The following is a 23,984-nucleotide window of genomic DNA, read 5'->3' as shown; positions in this document are numbered from 1 at the left end:
CTGGCCAATCAGCATGCATTAGAAGCACTGCTACCCACAGACAGGTGGGTTTTAAAGAGATAGTTCAACATCTTGGGAAATTGGCCCACTGCCATAATACCTATACTATAGGGATTATAGAACGGCGGAGCAGAGCCGTGAGCTGCTCAGAGCTACGCTACGGAGGCTAATGGGATTTCTTGGTTTCCCTCGTCAAACTCATCAAATACACAATCCAACAACTCCACAACGCTCTGGTGGACAAGTTGTCGGGGGATGTTTTTCGGCAAGCAGTCTCTGCATTTGCCTCTAAAACAACTTATGGCATTGGGCCAGTGTTGAACTATCTCTTTAAGGGGTTAACCCTTGAATAATGTTGAGGGTCAAACGTGACCCATTTCTACATTTGGGAACAGTTAAAAACATCCTAAAAACTTCACCTTTGGCCTGAAATTTGACGACTTCTAATGTGACCCAGAATAAACAAACATGGAAATATTCCTCCACTCTCCCTTTAAATCATGTTCCCGCTTCGCACATGTATTGTTTTAGAGGGCAAATGCGAGTGAAATGCTTGTACTGCAGAGCCCTGCACGTGCGTTTCAACACAGGATTTCTCACTGTGAAATCAGTCGAGTACAAAACGGCCACAGACTCGTGGAGCAGAGATCCTCCTACCTGCTCTGTGTCTAAACTGTGGCTTTAATGAGAAGTACGAACACAGAGCGTCTATCTTTAGATCCGTCTCAGGTTTAACAATGTGTGTTTAAAGGTGTTTTACGGCTCTCTGGCTCATTAAAGCTTCCTAATGTTTGTTTCCTAAGTCGAGCGCTGAACTCTCTCCCTCTCTGTCATCACCACCACACTCACACAGCAGGCGACCAGAACAATAGGAGGATGAAAAACTGTACGTGTGTTGTCGTCATCATCGTGTAGGTTTCACTTCCCCCCTCCCCTCGCTTGCTCGTCCCACCTACAGAGCTGTGATTCATCCGTTAACTTCACGCCGACTGACATGACAGCAGAAACCTTTTCACATGGACTGGGCTCTAACAGGTGCAGACGAGCGCCCGGTCGCTCAGGTTTTTCTTTTCCTACAACAAAAAGAAGCGTCGACCGACGAGCGGTTTCCTCCTGAATGAGATGATGAGATCCCTTCAACCCTCCACAAGTGTTTAAGAATAGCTGTGCTGATTTCACACAGGCTCAAGCAGAGAGGGTTATAACCGTGGAGAGATGGAAGTGTATTAGCCGCCGCGCTGATCCACTTAAGGAGCAGTTGCATAGTAGTAGTAGTGAGGATGTAAGGATATAAGGATATAAGGACGCCCCACGTTGTTTTAATTAGCTGCCAGAAATAGAAAAGGGAGAAGGTTAATCAGATTAAGTTTCGATCAGGCTGCTGTTGAGTCGTGGAGATGCTGTGGTCGTTTTATACAGAGGCACACACACAAAAAAACAATTAGGAATAGGTAAATCAGTGGAGAAGCAGAGAAGAGGAGGAGGAGCTAATAATGATGATGATTATTTTTAGGAAAAGGTCAAACGCTCCATGAACCGTAATGTTTAACACCAACAAAGTTAACAAATGCATTGATGTGCACAGTAACCCGAGTGCGCGATTACCTGAGTAGGCAATCTGCTAATCGGTTATGAATTATTACCCGGCTAACCTAGGATGGCGGTGGCGGACCAACCCTACCGTGTACACGTTTAAACGGAAAGCATTGCACAGTTTACACGTGTACATATTTTAGTACACGTTCACATCCCTAGTTAGAGCACAGTCTAGTGTCGGATCAAACTACATCATCATACCATGCGTTGGGTTTTTTGTAGAGTTAAACAGTGTCGGATCAAACAACGTGTTTTTTTTTGCTGTGTAAATCGAGCCTCGAACTTTCAAACCTTTTACAAGAATCTGTGGTGGTTCCCTCGGGGTCAGCTGTAGGGAGGGAGACGATAGGTATCATCAAGTCTGTTAGAAAATACAAACCTTCTGAATATAACCTTCCCAGTTATTTCCTGAGACGATGCGAGGCAGAGAGGAGCGTAGTCGCCAAAATGTAGTGTGGACTAATAAATAATAAATAAGCACCGCTAATGACTGGGAAAAAAAGCAAAATAAAGTTTTCCCCTCTGAGGCAGCCAGGGGAATAAAGATGCACTTATGACCCAGATGTGCATCTTAAACTCCAATCTCTACTCTTATTAACCTCCTGATAGTTTGTCTGACGACGCTGTGTGTCAGTAATGTACTAATTGACGGACAGAGTATATAAGTAATCGGTTAGACCAGGTTAGGCACTCGGTTAGAAAATGACTGAAAATGCCCGTGCCTAGCGTCCACACACACACACACACACACACACACACACTCATCTGGCCTCTATAGCTTTCTGCTTCAACGGTCGCTCACACATACACTCACAAAAAACACACACACACACACACACTCTGTATCTTGTGTTCAGTTGAGTGTGAAGCTGCAGCTCAACAGCTGAGGTTTTCACACAGATATTTACAGGACGCTTTTTTTTCTTTCTTTTTTTTCCAGGAGAGCAGATTTCTAAGTTTATCTTGACTCATACTGGGTTGTTGAGGCTGATACAACAGCTCTGCCTCTTAAAATACTTTTTTTTTAGCTCGTACACACACTAACGCAGGCTGTTAACTTTTTATTTTTATTTATTTATATGAAAAATACAACACAGTAACAAAACAGATAAAAACAGTATACAACAATAGCCACACCAACATAGCTACACACACCCGCCTTCGCGCACATGTAAACTTCATAAACACCGTCCCGTGTCTGAATAACTGAAGCATGAAACCAGCTGTGACGGCGGAGGCAGGGAGGGGTCGTGGTGGTGGAGGTCACCGTCACCGTCAACGTCAGACTGAAGCAGCCGTTTGTTCAGGCTCCTCTGAAGCGTCAGGATTCACAGTTTCACTTCCTCTGTGTGAAAATGTTTTCGAACAAAAAAAAAACAAAAAAACGCACGAGAAAGTGAGAAACGACTCTCACGATTCAGACAGACGGAGGTCGAGTGCAGGGCAGCGGCTCTGAAGTGACACAAACTGACTGGAGGGGCGGTTGTCATATCTGTAGGTGATGTGTCTGAAAAGACAGGGCGTCACGTTACGCAACGAAAAGTATTTATAAGTAATAAAAAAGCATGAACCAGGGGAGAGGGACATGAGTCACATTGTGATGTGTTTACATGTCTAGGTTCAGACAAACATCACAAAGGATTAATAAACATTAAAGTATTTACAGTTGAAAAGCAGGATTGGAGATTTAAAAAACAACAACTCAAAACTTTCTGAATGGATCACGTGATCTATAAAATCAATCACATTTTATTCATGTAGCACCTTCAAGTCAATTGAGAGCAATTCAAAGTGAATGAATGAGTTTTATTTCGGTACATTATAGGCTATGTGGCTGAAAGAGTGTAGGCACTGTACAAGTTTACACCTGCCTCTTTGACTTGACAAAATGATACTCAGCACAAAACAAAATACAAAAGAATAAAGCACAAAAATTAGAGATTAATCGCATCTATGAACCTGCATCACAATAAAATAAAAAATAGCGCACAATGCACTATCCAAACTTAACAGTGCAAGGTCGGTAAAATAACATAAGTTCTTTACAGTTTGATTGAAAAAAAAAACAATAACATAAGAGGTCAAAGCAAAAGGACTTGAGACTGATGCACAGAAATTTTTTTTAAAAAAATCAGTGAGAAAACAATAAAAGAAAAACAGTGAAACCACTATGGAGCCTTGTTTGTTACCAGCTCGACCTCAGACCGTGGGAACCAGCTCAGCTGTGTGAAGTGTTGTAGACGGAGACTCCTGACGGTCCTGACCGACAGGTTGGGCGATGAACACACCGGACAAATATCTGGTGTGTGAACGTCTGCTCTGCTGACGTGAGCTGATGTGTATCTGTGTTCATCCAAAACACACGTCTCTTTTTTTGTTTTTAATGTCATGTCAGAGCAAAGTGAGCTGATAACACGATTGGCTTGATCAGCCAGTGAATACAATTAATTATTACCCAGCAGGCCACTGTGGCGCCTCCGGCTCCACGACGCTCACTATCTGTGAACAGGATAATAACAATAACTTTATTTATAAAGCGCCTTTCAAAACAAGTTACAAGTTGCTGTACAACAGAAATAAAACAATCAAATGCAACTGCCTGTAATAAAATGACAACAACATAATAAAACCAACCAAGAGAAATAAAATCTGAATTAAAAGTTTCAAATCACCCAACCTCAACAGAATAAACATACAACGACAACAGTGAGAAGAGATGTAAAAGAAGCTAGTGAGCCTGGATGGGAGGTTCCCGCCCACCAGCCAGATGTTGGTCCTCTCTCTCCTCTGCACGGCGTCCTGACGTTGTTTCTCAGCGTGCGTGCAGCCAGCCAAAGCGCTTGTTCTGATGAAAAGTTGCTGATGCGTTCAGGGTCTGACTGTATGTATGAAACCAGCGAGTCACCTGTCTGGACTGTAAAGCAGCTCCGGCAGGTTTCCCAGCCTCTGTGAACTAAACATCCTAGAGATACTTGAGTCACGATATGATACTATGCTAAATTTATTTGCCATGATTTTGTGATATCCTAGCATTGTAATAACATTTTGTGATTGTGATATGTTATTCATCATCTGTTTTTTATCTAATAAGACAAAGTCCTCAGTCTGTTCATCTCATTTGAATCATTTTTAGGTAACCCTTTAATTTACAGGCTGCTAATTATGTGATAATGTCAAGAAATGGCCAAGAAATAACAATTCATTGCGTCGTAATGTCTAGAAGTAGAGTAACGGTCAACATGTCTAGAAATATAGCGAAGAAATAACGACTGATTGTGTAGAAATAGCCCAGAAATAATGGTCAATTTCAAGGACTTGGTGGAGAAACATTCTGGCCTTTCCCAAAGAATTCAAAGCATGAAAAGCATGTGTAATCTTTTGCCTTGATGAAAAACATGACATTACTATGAAATTGGCCCTTCTAGACTATTTCTAGACATTATCACGTCATTAATTGTTATTTTTTGACATTATCATATAATTAAAGGTCTGTAAATTAAAGTAGTTTTTCATTCTTGCTGAATGTGACGGTCAAACAGACGGATCAATGCAGCCATAAAAAATGACTCCAGGGTTCTAGTTCAGAAACTTCAATTCATATTTGCAGTTTCTTTAAATAAAAGATTGGCATATGTGGGTCAATACAATATTGCCACACCAAACATATTGCGAAACTGAGCTGCAGTGATTCAGCTCGTAGTAGTAGTGGTGGTAGTTCCACCCGTATGAGATTGGAGAGATTATTTCACAAGAAACAAAAGAAGGACGCTGTTTTGTGCAAGTTATTCTTCTTTTAACGTCTCTTGAAGCTTCTGGTGACGCAACGTATTTATCCTGGCCCTTGTGTTGAAGCTTTTTTAATAGTTTCTGGTATTTTTTCCGAGCAAAAACAGTGAAAATGCAGAATAATCTGTTGAATGTGAAGATTTCCTGAGTTGATTTTGTGAGATCTTCATCTAATTTTGAGTATTTGGACTTTTAGTGGAACAAAAACAACACATTAGAAGACGACGTCATGTTTAACTCTGATGGTGTAATGGGCATTTTATTGTTATTGATTCTCCACGTACTTAACATATTAGTTGATTGAAAAGAATATGGACCGATCAATTAATAATTAAGATGCCTCGAATATTAAACTTCACTTTTAATAGAGCGAAGAATAAGAATGAGATTGCCACACGTCAACTGATCAATAGATCAATAGATTATGTCGTGTGTGTGACGTCCCGCTGTCAGATTAAGCGGCAGCGTGCGCTCGTCCGTCTGCTGCCGTTGGCGTGACGACGGGAGGGAAGTGATGTTGCTGACTCAGGTGCTGCTGATGCGGAGGTCTGTGCTGACTGAGGGGAACTGAGCCGGTGACATGGCGCCTGTTGTGTTGAACTCCGTGTGTGTTTTGTGTGTGTGTGTGTGTGTGTGTGTGTTGGACAAACCACCTTCTCTCCGTCTTATCGTCTCTTTGTTTGTGTCCAGGTGACGGAAACTCCAAAATCTCCAGTGTGTACATCAACAACAGTCACGGGGTCGACGACGATGACTTCTACGACAGGAACTTGGCCTTGTTTGAGGTTTGAGACAAGTTTGTTTTTGTTTTGGTTTATTTTTAAATCCCACATGAGCACATTTGAACCCTCTGGGGTCTGTGATCACATCACGTCTTCAGAGCGCCGTAGAAAGGAAACTAGAGCGCCGCGGTTTTAAAACCCTCTCCCAGATTTTATTCCACTTTGATGGAGCATGTTAGACCAGAGATATAATCGTTTTAATTTGAAAGTACCAAAAATATTTACTTGGGGAATGGGATGAGAGGGGCAGGCGTTGCATTTGTCTTTCCATATAGTCGGGAAAAAGTGTTATATTCAGTTATACACGCCACTTGTCACTACAGTGGCCAGTCAGAAATCACTTTCTGCTATTTTATTCCTCTTAAATTAATCAATTTATCACTTATATGCACAGTGCACCTACATGTCGGCCTCAAGGCTGCAGTTATATAGTTTTATAATGTTTGTTTAAATGTGTGTTTTATATGTTAACGAGCTGCTGGATACAATAATTTCCCTATGGGGATAAATAAAGTATCATCCATCCATCCGATGATGATTTCTATGTATTTATGGGCCCCAAAGTAGGTTAAAGTGAAAAAATACTCATCAGATCATATAGATGAAGTTGTGCTGGAAAAAAAAAAGATACTGAGCATGTTAAACACTTTTAATGTGGTTCATATATAAAGGGCAAAATCAAAACAGCCATTCAATAACAGAACAGGCTCATTATGACATAAACTTTGTATTTTAGGCAGAAAAGCTTTTTTTTTTCTTCGTCTCTCGGCTGGTTTTGCTGGTTTTCCTTCCACTCGAGTAACAACGTCTGGGCTGCATCGTGGTTCCAGCTTTATTTATCTATCTGCCAGTTCGTCTGCTCCACCAGAGCCAGAAATAAACCAGTTGGTGGGTGCAGATCATCTCGGTTTTTATAGATTACGAGCGTCTTCCCTGGAAACGGCTCTTGTGTTTTCTGTCTCCAACTTTTCTCTAACGAGCCACGCTGACTCTTTCTCTCCTCACTCCTCTGTTCTTCTACCTCCCGCCTCCTCTTTCTTTCCTCCCTTCCTCCTCCTCCTTCTTTTTCTTTTTCTCTACCCCCTGGCTATATCTCATCCTTCCCCCTCTCTTCTCTGCTCTCCTTCACCCCCACTGTCCACACATCCATTTTTTTCCACCCTACTTCTCCCCTGGGCATCCTCCCTCCCTCCCTCCTCCTCCTTCCTCCTCACACTCTTGTCTTTCTTCGTCCCGCAGGAGGAGATGGACACTCGGCCGAAGGTGTCGTCTCTGCTCAGCCGTCTGGCCAACTACACCAACCTGACGCAGGGCGCCAAGGAGCACGAGGAGGCCGAGAGCATCGGAGAGAAGAAGAAAGCCGGCAAGGTGTTTGTCCATCTCGTCTACATATCAGGGGAAATATAGAAACGATTCAACGGTCTACGCTTTGGTTTCGATTCGATCATACGATGCATCTCGATGCGTCACATCTATGTTGTCACACATGGCGTTGTCATTCATCAACATAAATAGTCAGATAAATATTATAACTTACAGAAAATAAATAAGAAAAATAGATAATTTACAGAAAATAAAATAGAAAGTATCATTTAAATGCATTTCCACAATAATACAGCAGCTTCCTTGGAGTCTGAACACACAAAGAAAAGAAAATTCTTTCTCTCGTTAATTTCTCAAAAACAAAACGCAAATCTTGGCATTTTGCTTCAAAATAAAATAAAATAAATCACTGTCTCTGTATGTGAACAACTTCATCAAACTTGAATGAATTATTTTAAGTTAAAATCGATTATGTGACGTAACTGCATCGATTCAGATTCGTCCCATTAAGAATCTCAATGCATCTTTGAAACAATTATTTCAGTAGAAACACACTCTCTGAACCTCTGGTTGAATGAAACACTTCAGAGCTCAGAGCTCAGAGCTAAAACTAAGTCTTATCTTGGTTTATGAGCCCAGATGTACTTTGTCTGGCTGTTCAATGTTTCTTCAATCTTCACCATGATGATAATTAAGGGAACAATCGAGACGTCAACACAGTTTCAATGATCATGTAGGAAATGCTGACGCCCACGTTTTGCAATAAAAGCATAAAAAGAAACAAGACAAGACAGATCTCTGGTTTAAATTAAAATGAAACATTAAAGTTTCCATCTATACTCAATGAGTCCCAGACAAATCTACAGCTGTTGCCCCCCCCCCTCGACCCGTAGTGTGTAAGAAGTGAAAGTACAGTGGGATGTGACCCTGATCTGCTCCGTGATCCCTGCTGATAAGGAGCCGACTGGCCCAGATAAGACGAGCTGCTGCTGCTGCTGCTGCTGCTGCTGCTGCTGCTTCACAGTTATTTAGCGTTTCCACCCCGTTCTGATTCTGCACATTTGTTTTGCACATTTGTCACAACAGACGGAGGAGGAAGATCAACCAAAACATTTCAGACCCTCCCTGCTGTGTGTTCAGGATCAGCATTAATAAGAATGAACATAAGTCTGGTGTATCGGTTGAAATATTGGGTGAAAAAATGACTGATAAATGGTTGAGTCATTTATATTTTACAGTGTTACAAAGTCAGCTAAAAGTAAATGCTAAACGGTCGACATGGATTAATCAATATAGCTCATACTAAACAATTAGTGTGATGAGTTATGAGTTCATAATTGGCTCAAATAGCAAATTAAGCATAGTAAATGGCAATGCACTACTGAAATAATGATTGTAACAATAATAATAATACATTTTATTTGTATAACGCTTTTACAGATAATCAAAGACGCTTTACATGAATACAAATTATTATAAGATAGATCAAAATAAAAAAAGGAAAACTCTAATTAAAACAGTAATAGACACACATACGCATATATTAAAAGCATAATATAATAACTAATTAAAATAGCTAAATATCTAAACTATGTTAAATAGCTAATTAAATGACCAAATACTTTTTGAATTACTTAGCTATAATGAATAAGATATTTATCATAAATGGTGAGTGTACATGCTAATTCAATTTTAATGAATATTAGTTTAAACATCTATCTAAAATAGCAAGCAGAAAGTTGCTTGATGTAATTAATAATTACTTTACATATGTAGTTAATGAATAATTAGGCCTAACTTATGTATATTATATTTTTCGTTGCTTTTCCATCACTATTCTGAAACTTTGTTAACAATATTTTTCCTCCGGGGATCAATAAAGTAATTCTGATTCTAAAATAATTTATAAACAGCACAACGCCGTGTTTCTTCTTCTCTAGGTGGCAGTAATATGAATTCAAACTTTACCTTGATGAACAGAAAAACTGTTACAAGATTATTTACTTGTCCATAAGAAAGTATGAAACAACACAGTTTAAAAATCAGTGTTTGGACTTTGCTGCTGCTGATCAGTCGTATTGATCGGTGTCCCTCTCTCCTCCCTCCTCCCTCCTCCCTCCTCCCTCCAGTCTCCACAGATGGGAACCTTCATGGGCGTCTACCTGCCCTGCCTGCAGAACATCTTCGGCGTCATCCTGTTCCTGCGGTTGACCTGGGTGGTGGGGTCGGCCGGCGTGCTGCAGGCGCTCTGCATCGTCTTCATCTGCTGCTGCTGTGTGAGTGTGTGTGTGTGTAGCTGTGCAGTGTGTTTACAAACAGACGGACATAAACTTTCTAAACTGACTGTTTCTCCGTCTCTCCCCTCCAGACGTTGCTGACCGCCATATCCATGAGCGCCATCGCCACTAACGGAGTCGTACCAGGTACACACACACACACCCACCTCTCTGTTTGTCTTACCGTGTGTGTTTGTGTGTGTGTGTTTGGATTAAACGTTTCATGTGTGACCTCCTTTAAAGACCTTATTTAAAGATTATACCAATAGTTGCAGATTGAAACAAATTGATGAGATCAGAAAGTTGTTGATAGACTGGAAATGAATTAAAATTATGATTTTCATTAACGCCATATTTAGATTTTATTGGTTGCTGCTCATACAAAGTAACACATGGAGTTATTGATCCTTGTAGCACCACATTATGTAATAACGTTGCATAATGCGGCAAAGTTTATCACATATAGCATTCAAGCAATGTTATTACAAAATGTGGTGTTATCACATCATGAGGTGAAAATGTATTATATTATTAGATAATGTGGCGCTACATTCCTGTCACACCAGAGCTGATATTAGTTATAGATTCTCACGGTGCTAGGTAGGTGAATGGATGGATAGATACATAGATAGATACTTAGATACATAGATACATAGATAGATAGATAAGAACTTTATTGATCCCTTGGGGGAATCCCTTTAGGAAATTTTGGTTCCAGTTGCACTGCCATATGATAAAAGAGAAAAAGGGAACTATAATATGCACAAAAAAACACACACACACTTCTAACAAAAAGAAAGAGCCAAATGTCAAATATCAATCATCAATGTGGTCCGGTAAAAGAAATTCAAGTGTGCAAATAACAGATAAAAAGGTTAAACATGTATAAAGGCAGCAGCAGCAGTTGCATAGTCCTTATTAATTAAATGACCAGAAGATAAATTACAATAAAAAGTTCTGTGTTGTTACTGCGAATGAGGCAAAACTGAGCCATCGTTGTTCAGGTGAGGACGTTTTTCAGGCTCCATCTGATCCTCACGCTGAGATGAAACGTTTCCACTCTAGTCCACGTATTTATGGCGGCTATTTTTAAATTGAAGAGAGTGAATTTTTCCAGGTGGTTTTCCTTCCTCCCAGCTGTGCGTCTCGTCCCGTCTCTTCCTCCAGATGTGGCGAGTGCATTATGTCTCTTCTAATGAGTGTCATTTTATTTCTGTTTGTCCCGTCTCTCCCTCTGTCTGCCTCTCCCTCTCTGTCTGTACACAACATTACCAAAACAACAACAAAAAAATCCAGGGTGTTTATCCGCCATCGACTTTACCTCTCAAGCCGAATATTCCCAAAATGTCAAAGTAGTGTGATGTTTTTCCACTAAGCATGTGACATTTCTGTAACTGAATGTTAGAGCGAAGCCTCTCGGTAGGTAACATAGAGGATTAATGTCTAACAAGTCCTGTTTGGCATCAGACATTTCATTTCACGCTCTTTTCTTCTTCCTCTTCTTCTTCTCACCTGAACAGCTTCAAGCGCTCATGCTGCTTTCTCACCATCTAGTCTCAGATGGTAGTTAATAGTTAATAACTGTCCGTGTGTAGTTCACTGTTGTTAATTTATAGGAGTGATCAAAGTGTTTGGTTTCTCTAATACAGCTTCTTCCACCACCTTAAAGCAAGGAATACTTTTTGAATGACTTAGCTATAATGAATATAACATTTATCATAAATGATGAGCGTAAATAATTTAAATTTTAATGAATTTTAGTTGAAACGTTAAAGGGATAGTTCAGCATTTTGGCAAATTGGCCCATTGCCATAAACCCTATAGTTTTTGTTTAGTTTTGTTAGCTTTAATTGTCGGTGCAAGCTATTTTTAGAACGACGGAGCAGAGCCGCGAGCTGCTCAGAGCTACGCTACGGAGGCTAATGGGATTTCTTGTTTTCCCTCATCAAACTCATCAAATACACAATCCAACAACTCCAAAACGCTCTGGTGGACAAGTTGTGACCTGCACATTCACCACGCTATGAGATAATAACAGAACGTTACATTTACCTCTAAAACAACTCTGTCTGGTAACGTTCTGTTATTATCTCATAGCGTGGTGAATGTGCAGGTCACAACTTGTCCACCAGAGCGTTTTGGAGTTGTTGGATTGTGTATTTGATGAGTTTGATGAGGCAAACCAAGAAATCCCATTAGCCTCCGTAGCGTAGCTCTGAGCAGCTCACAGCTCTGCTTTCGCCTAAAAATAGCCTGCACCGACAATTAAAGGTAACGAACCTACTGCTATGACTATAGGGATTATGGCAACGGGCCAATTTGCCAAAATGTTGAACTATCCCTTTAAACTTATTTGTTATTGTTTATATATACAGTATATTTGTATTAGCTGCATGTACAGGAGCTGTGGTTGTATTTTGGAAGCCAAACACTGACGTCTGAAATCAAAGACGGTAGATAATTTGTAGTTTTTTTTCTTACTGTTCGACTCCCTCATATGATCTGTGTGTTCAACTGGGTCAAAGTGAATCAGCAAATAATTCCTACTGTTTATTGGCGCTCACACGGAGCACAAATTAATACAGAGTGATGCAACAAGCAGCAGGAAGTGTGACACTGTTTATTGATCTAAACTCAGGCCCATGCAGCTCTGGAGTTTTTTTTTTTCTACAGATTTCAAGATTGTGTACTCCGAAAGGATTGTTGTAAAGGGCTGTATAAATAAAGTACATTTACATTTACATTTACATTTACATCACGGCCAAGTGCTGTGCTGTTATTAATGTCAGGACAACATACAGTATATTGAGAATAGGGATGTCTTTTATTTATAAACAGACAGCTAGCTGCTTAGCTTGATCCATAAAAATAGTCGTTATTCTCTGGCAACAAGCCTGGATGAGACACAGACGTGATGACTCACACGACTTGTATAAATAAAAACTCAGTGGATCAATGTTTTTCTTTGATCAGTGTGGAAAAACGTGAGTTAACATCTTTGAGCAGCTGCTACCAACAGCTGGACACCTGAACTAATCGCTCTGTATCAATACTGATACAAGTGAATGAATAAAGACTGAAAGAACAAAGTTAAACAAAACATCACTTCAGTTTGATTATTTGGCAACTTTTTATATAAAACTTTATAGTTTGCTTCAAGAGAAATTTGATTTGTGATGTTGTGCGCCTTAAAAAAACTGGCTTGACTTCATATAAATGTGTGTCTCACAGTCACAACAGAGGTTTTTTGCCTGAACAAAGTGTTTTTTTTTTAAAATAACAACATGTTGACATGAGTCAGGAACAGTCTGTGCTCAGAGGCATCGAACGCCCGATCAGATCCAGATCCTCCCGTTGCTGCTGACAGCTGTTGCAGCTCTGAGCGTCAGTCAGAGTTTCCTCCGTCGACTCGTCGTCGTGACACCAACAAACAGTAGAGAGAGAGATTTGCAGATCTGCTCCGTCTGACTGTCTGATGCAGAGGACGACTTCTCATCAGCTCCTCCTCTTCTCTCCCTCCACATCCTAACATCATAATGTTACTAACCATCATCCCACTCTCTCTCTCTCTCTCTCTCTCTTTCTCTTTCTGTCGTTCCTTCTCTTCTCTTTACCATCTCTCTTTATATTTTCTTTTTTTCTTACCTCTCCGATCCGACTTCTCTCTCCTTCCCCCTCTCCATTTCCACTTCCTCCAACCCTGATGTACAACCTGGCCCTCTTTCTTTCTTTCTCTCTCTCTCTTCCTCTCCTCTCTTCCTCTTCCTCTTCCTCTCTTTCTCTCTCTCCCCCCTCCCTCCTCCAGCGGGGGGCTCTTACTTCATGATCAGCCGCTCTCTGGGTCCAGAGTTCGGGGGCGCGGTGGGCCTCTGTTTCTACCTGGGCACCACCTTTGCTGGAGCCATGTACATCCTGGGAGCCATCGAGATCCTGCTGGTGAGTCCTGACTCATCATTGTTGTTCTACAGGGAGGAAAACAAGTCGCTTTTTGGTGAAATTCACCGTTTTATTTTGAAAATTTGTGACCTATGAGATTTGAGAAACTTTCTGTACCTATCACTCCTGTTACTTCCAATGTACAGATGCATCTCAATAAATCAGAATATCATAGAAAAGTTTATTTATGTCAGTAATTCAATTCAAAAAGTGAAACTAATGCATTGTTTAGATCCATTACACACAGAATGAAACATTTAATTTCAGTTTCTTTTAATTGTAATGATTACGACTTCACATTTAATGAAGAACTAAAATTCAGTATCTCAAAAAATTTGAATATTTCAAAAAATACAATCAAGAAAAGCATTTTAATATGGAAATGTTGGTCTTCTGAAAAGTATGTCCATCTACAATATATGCACTCGATACTGGTTGGGGATATTTGACTTGAACAACTGGAAATGGAAATTTTCTAGAGCTGCAACAATTAATCGAACAATAATCGATTATTAAATTAATTGTCAACTATTTTGTTAATCAAATAATCGGTTTGAGTCGTAGAGAAAGAAGAAAAAAAAGTCAAAATTCTCTGATTTCAGCTACTTAAATGTGAATATTTGTGGTTTCTTTGTTCCTTTATGACAATAAACTGAATATCTCTTTGGTTTGTGGACAAAACAAGACATTTCTAGGAGTCATCTTGTGGTTTGGGAAACACTGATTGACACTTTTCAACATTTTTTAACATTTTATTGACCAAGCAACTAATCGATTAATCGTTGGTTGCAGCCCTAAAATTGTCCATTATTGATCTTTAACTTTAACTCTTTAACAACGTTTGAGGACAGATTTTCATACTTTAATGATTTTGCTGTAATAATAAAAGTCTTAATAATTTAAAATTAAATAAGATAATAAAAATAAGCTGCTATAAATACACAACAAATGTTCAGTAAACTTGGATTAACGTCGTGTTTTTCCCCTCTTCAGATGTACATCGCTCCCAAGGCGGCCATTTTTGAGTCCAAGTTCCCCGAGGGCGAGGGCGCGGCCATGTTGAACAACATGCGAGTCTACGGCTCCATCTGTCTCCTGCTCATGTCGCTGCTCGTCTTCGTGGGCGTCAAGTACGTCAACAAGCTGGCCTCCATCTTCCTGGCCTGCGTCATCGTCTCCATCGTCTCCATCTACATCGGAGCGCTGGTCTCCGCCTTCAAGCCGCCGAACTTCAAGTGAGCGTTTTGCTGCGTTGCCCCACGATGCAACGGCCAAACCCGTTCTCCGTTAACTTCCTTTTTTTGGCTTCTTTTCCTTCCCCGTCTGCAGCGTGTGCATGCTGGGAAACAGAACCATCAACGGTCACGAGATCATCAACAACGAGTGCGCCAAAGTCATCCTGCGGCAGATCGACGAGCCGGAGAGAGAGGACGGCAACTTCACCGCCGCTTACGGTGAGAGAGGCGATGGAGAAGAAGAAGATCAGTGACGTCATCACGCTCTGTTCACATCCGCTCAGTTTTTTTTGTTTTTTTAACCCGTCGTGTCCGTTTCCAACAGAAAACAGCACCTTGGTCCCGACCATCGGCCCGACCTTCGACCCCACCCAGGCGCCCGTCATGGTGAACAAGACCACGAATCTGTGGAAGCTGTTCTGCGACGGCCCCGACCTCAACGCCACCTGCGACGACTACTTCAGGTCCAACAACTTCTCAGAGATCGAAGGCATCCCCGGCCTCGCCAGCGGCATCATCGCAGGTAGAGAGAGTGATAATCGTTAGCAGTAAAAATTAAAATTGGGGTATTGAAATTTAGAAGAACACACCTGGGATTAGACTGTACATACTATAGTGTTTGTTTCTTTTTTGTACACTGAAAATCTGTGATGAAAATATCTTAAAATCTTTTATAGAATAACACAAACCTTGGTTCAGTGGGCAGGAAAATTGTTGCACAGCCCAAGAGTAGTGACTTTGAATTCTATCGATTATCAGTGAAATAAACGTCCGATACGGATTATCAAAAAAATGCTGATTATCAACCGCTATTATCAGCTTAAAAACAACATGATGTTTGATTTATTTGTGAGTTCAGTGAAGGTTTCTCCTCAGAGGAGATGTTTGTCCAAACCTCTGACTTGACTCAAACAACATTTCTGGTCTTTATTGTGCAATTAGCTACAGAATCACCTCTGCAGCTCTGAGCTCCTGCTTCATGTGTCGCCCTCTCCTCCTCCCCCTCCTCCTCTTTATCAGAAAACATCTGGAGCGCGTACCTCAGTAAAGGCGACGTGGTGGAGAAAGGCTCCCTCAACTCCTCCCACTTCGGACACCCGGCGTCCACGCGGCAGCCGTACGTGTTCGCCGACATCACCACCTCCTTCACGCTGCTGGTGGGAATCTTCTTCCCCTCTGTCACAGGTACGCACTCGTTTATACGAAGGTCAACACAAACATCAGATGAGTGATGCATAAAGCAGCGATAATAATGAAACAGCAGAGATAAATACATCTGAATTAAGATAATACGATGAGCCTCGGTCTCTATAAATCTATTTATGATGCATATTAATACAATAATACAGCGCTAGTAATGAAGGCTATTGATTCATTTAGACATATTTCAGTTTTAATACCAATTGTTGCTCGGTTATGAAAGAGATTTTCACAGAACTAAGAAAGATGAAACTCTCTAATCTGTTGCATTATCAAAAATATCAATGTTTACATAAAAAATTGGCCCAAATTAATTACTTTAATGCACATTTATTTGATTTAATATGACCCATTACAGAAATAAACAGTGCAACTCTACAGTACAGTTGTCGGTGATAATAGTACAGATATAACAGAGGAAACAGGAAATTGCGTACATTAAAAGATCAATTTAAGGAGTTCATGAATCGATATCCGATCTTTTACTACTAATTCTTATCTTTATTCTTCTTTTCCTCAGGGATCATGGCCGGTTCAAACCGGTCGGGCGACCTGAAAGACGCCCAGCGCTCGATCCCCATCGGAACGATCCTCGCCATCGTCACCACGTCCATCGTCTGTATCCTCTCTCATTGATAATTCACACTTTCAGTATTCAGCGTCCAGTCTCTCTGCACCGTTTACATGTTGTTTTTTGTAGTTTTTTTTTTATTCTGGAAGACGATTGGACAGATCTCCTGAAGATTTTCTAAACAAACACGTCCTCTCCGTCTCCCTCGCTCTCTCTCTCTTGTGATTTCCAGATAATTAGTTCTCTTTTAGTCGCCTTGTCTCTGACTTTTATGATTTGCGGTGTAATTATCTGCTCCAGTTTTGCTCCTGTCACGATGCTGTTAACGTCTAGACTAAAAAGAGCCGATAAGGACACGTTTGATTGATTTTAAATTAATGTTGTTTTCCTGAGCGCCGTTCGTCCTTCAGACCTGAGCAGCGTGCTGTTGTTCGGCTCCTGCATCGACGGCGTGGTCCTCCGAGACAAGTCAGTGCACCTGCAGTTTGTTATCTCCTCCTGTACGTGAGATGAAGATTCACGTTTCACCGTGTTGTGATGTGTTTTTTGTGCAGATTTGGCGACTCGGTGAAAGGGAACCTGGTGGTGGGGACTCTGGCGTGGCCGTCGCCCTGGGTGATCGTCATCGGCTCCTTCTTCTCGACGTGCGGCGCCGGCCTCCAGTCGCTGACCGGAGCTCCTCGGCTCCTGCAGGCCATCGCCAAGGACAACATCATCCCCTTCCTGCGGGTCAGAGCTCCATTTGTTTTAAAGGGATAGTTCAACATTTTGGCAAATTGGCCCATTGCCATATTCCCTATAGTCATAGCAGTAGGTTCGTTACCTTTAATTCTCGGTGCAAGATATTTTTAGAATGGCGGAGCAGAACCGCGAGCTGCTCAGAGCTACGCTACGGAGGCTCATGGGATTTCTTGGTTTCCCTCATCAAACTCATCAAATACACAATCCAACAACTCCAAAACGCTCTGGTGGACAAGTTGTGACCTGCACATTCACCACGCTATGAGATAATAACAGAACGTTACCAGACAGAGTTGTTTTAGAGGGAAATACAGAGACTGCTGATGAAAAACTGCCCCTGAAGGCAACGCACATCAGCGGTTTTGCATGAATTTACCTCTAAAACAACGAATTATCTCACAGCGTGGTGAATGTGCAGGTCACAACTTGTCCACCAGAGCGTTTTGGAGTTTTTGGATTGTGTATTTGATGAGTTTGATGAGGGAAACCAAGAAATCCCATGACGCTCTGTAGCGTAGCTCTGAGCAGCTCACGGCTCTGCTCCACCATTCTAAAAATATCTTGCACCGACAATTAAAGGTAACGAACCTACTGCTATGACTATAGGGATTATGGCAATGGGCCCATTTGCCAAAATGTTGAACTATCCCTTTAACGACAGAGACCTTTGATACATCTGTCCACCTCTGTCCAGATGTTCACTGACTGTGTGTGTGTGTCCGTCCACCAGGTGTTTGGACACGGGAAGGCGAACGGCGAGCCGACCTGGGCGCTGCTGCTGACGGCGCTGATCGCTGAGCTGGGGATCCTCATCGCCTCGCTGGACCTGGTGGCTCCGATCCTCACAATGTGAGACACTCACCTGTCTGTGTGTGTGTGTGTGTGTCTCTCTTCTCTTCTCTTCTCTCCTCCTTTTTTCTCTCCTCTTCTCCTCTCCTCTTTCTCCACCCCCTCCTCCTCTCCTCTCCTCTCCTCTCCTCTCCTCTCCTCTCCTCTCCTCTCCTCTCCTCTCCTCTCCTCTCCTCTCCTCTCCTCTCCTCTCCTCTGTTTTCTCTCCCCCCCCTTCCTCTCCTCTCCTCTCCTCTCCTCCCCTTTCCTCTGTTTTCTCTCCTCTCCTCTCCTCTCCTCTCCTCTCCTCTCCTCTCCTCTCCTCTCCTCTCCTCTTTCTCCACCCCCTCCTCCTCTCCCTTCTCTCCTCCTCTCCTCTCCTCTCCTCTCCTCTCCTCTCCTCTCTTCTATTTTCTCTCCTCTTCTCTTTCCTCTCTCCTCCTCTTATTTCCTCTTCTTTTCTCTTCTCTTCTCTTTTCTTCTCTTCTCCTTTTTTCTCTCCTCTCCTCTCCTCTCCTCTCCTCTTTCTCCACCCCCTCCTCCTCTCCCTTCTCTCCTCCTCTCCTCTCCTCTTTCTCCACCCCCTCCTCCTCTCCCTTCTCTCCTCTCCTCTCCTCTCCTCTCCTCTCCTCTCCTCTCCTCTCCTCTCCTCTCCTCTCCTCTCCTCTCCTCTTTCTCCACCCCCTCCTCCTCTCCCTTCTCTCCCCTCCCTTCCTCTCCTCTCCTCTCCTCCTCTCCTCTCCTCTCCTCCTCCTCTCCCCCTCTCCTCCTCTCCTCTCCTCTCCTCTCCCTTCCTCTCCTCTCCTCTCCTCTCCTCTCCTCTCCCTTCCTCTCCTCTCCTCTCCTCTCCTCTCCTCTCCTCTCCTCTCCTCTCCTCTCCTCTCCTCTCCTCCTCCTCTCCCCCTCTCCTCCTCTCCTCTCCTCTCCTCTCCTCTCCTCTCCTCCTCTCCTCTCCTCTTGTCACTAACACGATGACTTCTCTCTCCACTCAGGTTCTTCCTCATGTGTTATCTGTTTGTGAACCTGGCCTGTGCCCTCCAGACGCTCCTCAGGACGCCCAACTGGAGGCCGCGCTTCTCCTACTACCACTGGTACACACACACACACACACACACACACACACACACACACACACACACACACACACACACACACACACACACACACACACACACACACACACACACACACACACACACACACAACCACACGCACACACACACACACACACACACACGTGTATGTATGAACACACGCTGACCTGTGCCTCTTCGTGCTCGTCTGTGTCCAGGACCTTGTCATTTTTGGGGATGACTATCTGCCTGGCGCTCATGTTCATATCCTCTTGGTACTACGCAATCGTTGCCATGGTGATCGCGGGCATGATCTACAAATACATTGAGTATCACGGGTATGTTGCCATGGAGATGTATCCCACCCCACATGAATGTACTGTACATGTACAGCATGGTCAAGAAGAGTGTGTATGTGTGTGTATGTGCGTGTGTGTTTTCTTAGTGTTTGTCAGTTTGTTTCCAGCATGATGAGTCGTCTCGCTCTGTGTGTGTGTGTGTGTGTGTGTGTGTTTGTCGACAGAGGTCACAGAGGTCACGTCACACCTCGCACTGTATATCGTCATATGTGTGTGTGTATATTTAACCCACGTGTGTCCATGTGTGTGTGTATCAGAGCGGAGAAAGAGTGGGGGGATGGGATCCGCGGTCTGTCGCTGAGCGCCGCCCGTTACGCCCTCTTGAGGCTGGAGGAGGGGCCGCCGCACACCAAGAACTGGAGGTAAACAGCTGTTACAGGGGGAAAAAAACAGCAGTTTATTTTATTCTCTTTTCTTTTTTATTCTTTTTTTCTTTCACATCCTGCGAGCTTTAGTTTTAATAACCTGAACGAGACATTTTGCCTCACACGTCAGCCAGAGATTGTTGGATGAAATCAGAGTCCAGATGTTGATGTTCCCAGGAAGATGTGGCTGTAGCTGTGGTTTTATTTACAAGAACATTTACTGTAAATTCTCCAATAGGAGCTCTGGCTTTTATTTTAACTGACCCGGCTTATATTAGAGACACGCTTTTATTGAATTTTTAACAAACTTATGCTCAGCAAAGATGAAAAATCCTCTCAAATCGTTCTGTTGTTACTGTTTTTAAAGAGTAAGAGATGGAAAGAGGCGGCATTCATTTAGAAGTTTAATCAGCACTGTTTAAACTTCTAGTAAATAAATAATTGCAGCTCAGGCCACAGACTGTATAACGGCTCTGGCTCTTTCCCTGGGTCAGTCCGAGTTCTCAACGGACTGGGCTGAACAACAGGACCAGTTGCGCCGGGTTTGGGTCGAATATGATTTATTTGTTGAGCCATTTAGTGGTGCAAAGTGCTGCACAGAGCAATAAATAAAAAGCATCAGGAATAAAAGACATAACAGCTCACACAAGGCATAGAATTACATAGAAATACCAATAAAATCAATTAAAAGACATACAACATGGGTAGAAATAATAGCCGTACAATGAAATAAGATAAAATAAAACATACTACAAATAACTCCAGAGAGAGAAAGTTAATGCTTGTGAGACAGGTTCTTGTTTTAATCTTCAGGCCCGTTGAGAGCTTTAGCACGAATGAAGCAGCTTAGAAACTGCTCAAAACGGGCGGTCGTGAGCTTTGAGAGGTTTTGTACATTCACAAGAATTTTCAGACGATAAAAATAAACACTGATTCTATTTGAGACTTGGCTTTTATTTGAGAATTTACGGTGCATTGCTGCTGAAAATACCAAACTAAACGCCCTGTAACCAGAGTAACTGGTCATATCTGCCGTGCGTTACATCATCACAACAACATCCGACCAGAGTGTGTAGGAGAAACCTGTACATGTACAAACCTCCGCTCCGTCCTGTCTCCTCCAGGCCTCAGCTGCTGGTGTTACTAAAACTGGACGAGGACGCCCACGTCAAATCTCCTCGTCTGTTGACGTTCGCCAGCCAGCTGAAGGCGGGAAAGGGCCTGACCATCGTCGGCACCGTCGTCTCCGGAAACTTCCTGCAGAGCTACGGGGAAGCGCTGGCGGCCGAGCAGGTGGGAAAAATAGTCTTTACTGGAGTCGCAGTCGTTTAGGGCTGCAGCTATCGATTCTTTTTGTAATTGATCGAGTAATCAAATACTGTGTTTTAGCTCATTAAATTACTATATTAGAAGGATGTGATTGCAAATGAACAATCAATAATTGATTGTGTGATGTACTGATATGCTCACAAAATATATCTGTATAATATCTGTGCATCTTAAATGAAAGAGGGGGAGGGAGAGACAAAGAAAGAGGGGGAAAGGGTGAGAGGGAGAGAGAGAGGGAAAAAAGAAAGGGGGACAGAAAGAAAGAAAAAGGGAGAAGGAGAGAAAGAAAGAGGGAGGGAGGTAGAGAAAGAAAGAAAGAAAGAGGGGGATAGAGAGAGGAAAAAGAAAGAGGGAGAGAGAAAGAAAAAATAGGGGGATAGAGAGAGAAATAAATAAAGAAAGGGGGAGAGAGGAAAAGAGGGGGCAGAAAGAAAGAAAGGGGAGGGAGGGAGAGAAAGAAAGAAAGAGGGGGAGAGAGAGAGGAGAAAAAGAAGGGAACAGAAAGAAAGAAAAAGAGGGGGAAGGAGAGAAAGAAATAAAGAGGGGTGAGGGAGGTAAAGAAAGAAAGAGGGGAGAGAGAGAGAGGAAAAAGAAAGGGAGAGAGAAAGAAAAAAAGAGGGAGAAAGAAAGGGGGAGAGAAGAAAAAAGAAAGGGAAAGAAGGGGAGGCCAGAAAGAAAGGGGGACAGAAAGAAAGAGGGGCAGGGAGGTAGAGAGAGAAAGAAAGAGGCGAGAAGAAGGAAGAAGAAAGTGGGAGAGAGAAAGGAAAAAAAGAGGGGGAGAGAGAGGAAAAAGAAAGAGGGAGGGGGGGGGGTAAGAGGGGGAGAAAGAGGGAGAGAGCTCTCTATGAACAGAGGATCCAGGAACTCGTCCTCTAAACTAAAGCTTTATTCCTCCTCCGGTCCCAGACGCTGAAGCACCTGATGGACAAGGAGCGGGTGAAGGGCTTCTGTAAGTGCATCGTGGCCCAGAAGCCGCGCGAGGGAATCAGCCACATGATCCAGTCGAGCGGCCTCGGCGGCATGAAGCCCAACACGGTGGTGATGGGCTGGCCGCACGCATGGAGGCAGAGCGAGGACCCGCAGAGCTGGAAGACCTTCATCAGTCAGTCTCTTCTCTTCTCTTCTCTTCTCTTCTCTTCTCTTCTCTTCTCTACTCTACTCTACTCTACTCTACTCTACTCTCCTCTTTCCTCTCCTCTTCTCCTCTCTTCTATTGTCTCAACTCTCCTCTTTGCTCTCTCCGCCTCTCTCCTCTCCTCTTCTATTTTATCTCCTCTTCTCTTTCCTCTTCTCTTCTCCTCTCTTCTATTGTCTCAACTCTCCTCTTTGCTCTCTCTCTTCTCTCCTCTCCTCTCCTCTTCTCTTCTCTCTCCTCTTCTCCTCTCTTCTATTGTCTCAACTCTCCTCTTTGCTCTCTCCGCCTCTCTCCTCTCCTCTTCTATTTTATCTCCTCTTCTCTTTCCTCTTCTCTTCTCCTCTCTTCTATTGTCTCAACTCTCCTCTTTGCTCTCTCTCTTCTCTCCTCTCCTCTCCTCTCCTCTTCTCTTCTCTCTCCTCTTCTCCTCTCTTCTATTGTCTCAACTCTCCTCTTTGCTCTCTCCGCCTCTCTCCTCTCCTCTCTTCTATTTTATCTCCTCGTCTCGTCTCTTCTCTTCTCTTCTCTTCTCTTCTCTTCTCTTCTCTTCTCTTCTCTTCTCTCCTCCCCTCTCTTCTCTTCTCCTCTCCTCTCTTTTCTCTCCTCTTCTCCTCTCCTCTCTTCTCTTCTTCTCTTCTCCGCTCTCTCCTCTTCTCCGCTCTCTCCTCTCTTCTCTTCTTCGCACAATTTTGCACAGTTTCTCTCTGAGTAGAGCCTTATGGTTTATATATGTATCAGTTTTATTTATGTATGTAAACTAAAACTGTCTTTGATCACTGCAGCACTTTATTTACATGTCAGATACGTTTTCCAGTTTTTCTAAAGTGTGTTTTGAAAAATCAAAAATTTTTCTACTCTAACATGTTAGAGGATGGATCATGGGATGTTGTTGTTGTTATGGTAACTAACGGCGCCCCCTGTCCTCCGTCCAGACACGGTGCGGGTGACCACGGCCGCGCACCTCGCCCTGCTGGTGCCCAAGAACATCTCCCTGTTCCCTAGCAACAGCGAACCCTGCACCGAGGGCTACATCGACGTCTGGTGGATCGTCCACGACGGAGGGATGTTGATGCTGCTGCCGTTCCTGCTGCGCCAGCACAAGGTCCGATTCTACACCTCCAACTCCTCCTTCTTCACCTTCTTTTTCACCTTCTTTTTCTCCTTCACTTTATTTATCTTCTTCTTCACCTTCTTCACCTTCTACACTTTCTTCTCCTTTACTTTCTTTTTCTTCTTCTTCTTCTATCCACCTTTTTCCGAACGTCAAAAACGTAAGCCGGTTTTGCTCTTCCGGTGGAATTTTATGTTTCCGTTTCCATGGTTTCGGTAGTCACGGTAAATGCATGGATTTTTTTTTTTTTTTTAATGAAAATCTGTAAAACGCAACCAGCTTTTAACAATGGATATCACACAAATTGACATCCGTGTTAAAAGTCAGCGGTAATAGAT

General features: G+C 42.7%; 1 protein-coding gene across 6 annotated transcripts in view; it reads left to right on the top strand.

Moving 5' to 3' along the window:
- slc12a6 (solute carrier family 12 member 6) overlaps nucleotides 1–23,984 on the top strand; it is a 37,435-nt gene that overhangs the window by 4,141 nt on the left and 9,310 nt on the right. For all 6 annotated transcript variants that reach the window (XM_085759780.1, XM_085759777.1, XM_085759778.1 and 3 more), the window contains exons 2-20: nucleotides 6,073–6,167; nucleotides 7,404–7,532; nucleotides 9,617–9,763; nucleotides 9,856–9,910; nucleotides 13,569–13,699; nucleotides 14,693–14,934; nucleotides 15,029–15,153; nucleotides 15,260–15,457; nucleotides 15,955–16,119; nucleotides 16,655–16,753; nucleotides 17,116–17,173; nucleotides 17,260–17,434; nucleotides 18,177–18,295; nucleotides 19,267–19,365; nucleotides 19,566–19,685; nucleotides 19,964–20,068; nucleotides 21,196–21,364; nucleotides 22,307–22,502; nucleotides 23,468–23,637. In XM_085759780.1, the coding sequence (XP_085615906.1) occupies nucleotides 6,073–6,167; nucleotides 7,404–7,532; nucleotides 9,617–9,763; nucleotides 9,856–9,910; nucleotides 13,569–13,699; nucleotides 14,693–14,934; nucleotides 15,029–15,153; nucleotides 15,260–15,457; nucleotides 15,955–16,119; nucleotides 16,655–16,753; nucleotides 17,116–17,173; nucleotides 17,260–17,434; nucleotides 18,177–18,295; nucleotides 19,267–19,365; nucleotides 19,566–19,685; nucleotides 19,964–20,068; nucleotides 21,196–21,364; nucleotides 22,307–22,502; nucleotides 23,468–23,637 (2,597 nt within the window). The remainder of the gene's footprint in view (nucleotides 1–6,072; nucleotides 6,168–7,403; nucleotides 7,533–9,616; nucleotides 9,764–9,855; nucleotides 9,911–13,568; nucleotides 13,700–14,692; nucleotides 14,935–15,028; nucleotides 15,154–15,259; nucleotides 15,458–15,954; nucleotides 16,120–16,654; nucleotides 16,754–17,115; nucleotides 17,174–17,259; nucleotides 17,435–18,176; nucleotides 18,296–19,266; nucleotides 19,366–19,565; nucleotides 19,686–19,963; nucleotides 20,069–21,195; nucleotides 21,365–22,306; nucleotides 22,503–23,467; nucleotides 23,638–23,984) is intronic.

Source organism: Trachurus japonicus, chromosome 18, assembly GCF_045865225.1.
Source record: "Trachurus japonicus isolate A0001 chromosome 18, Traja_1.0".
Taxonomy (NCBI): domain Eukaryota; kingdom Metazoa; phylum Chordata; class Actinopteri; order Carangiformes; family Carangidae; genus Trachurus; species Trachurus japonicus.
Note: the sequence above shows the minus strand (reverse complement) of the source record. Positions and strands in the feature narration are given on the sequence as shown.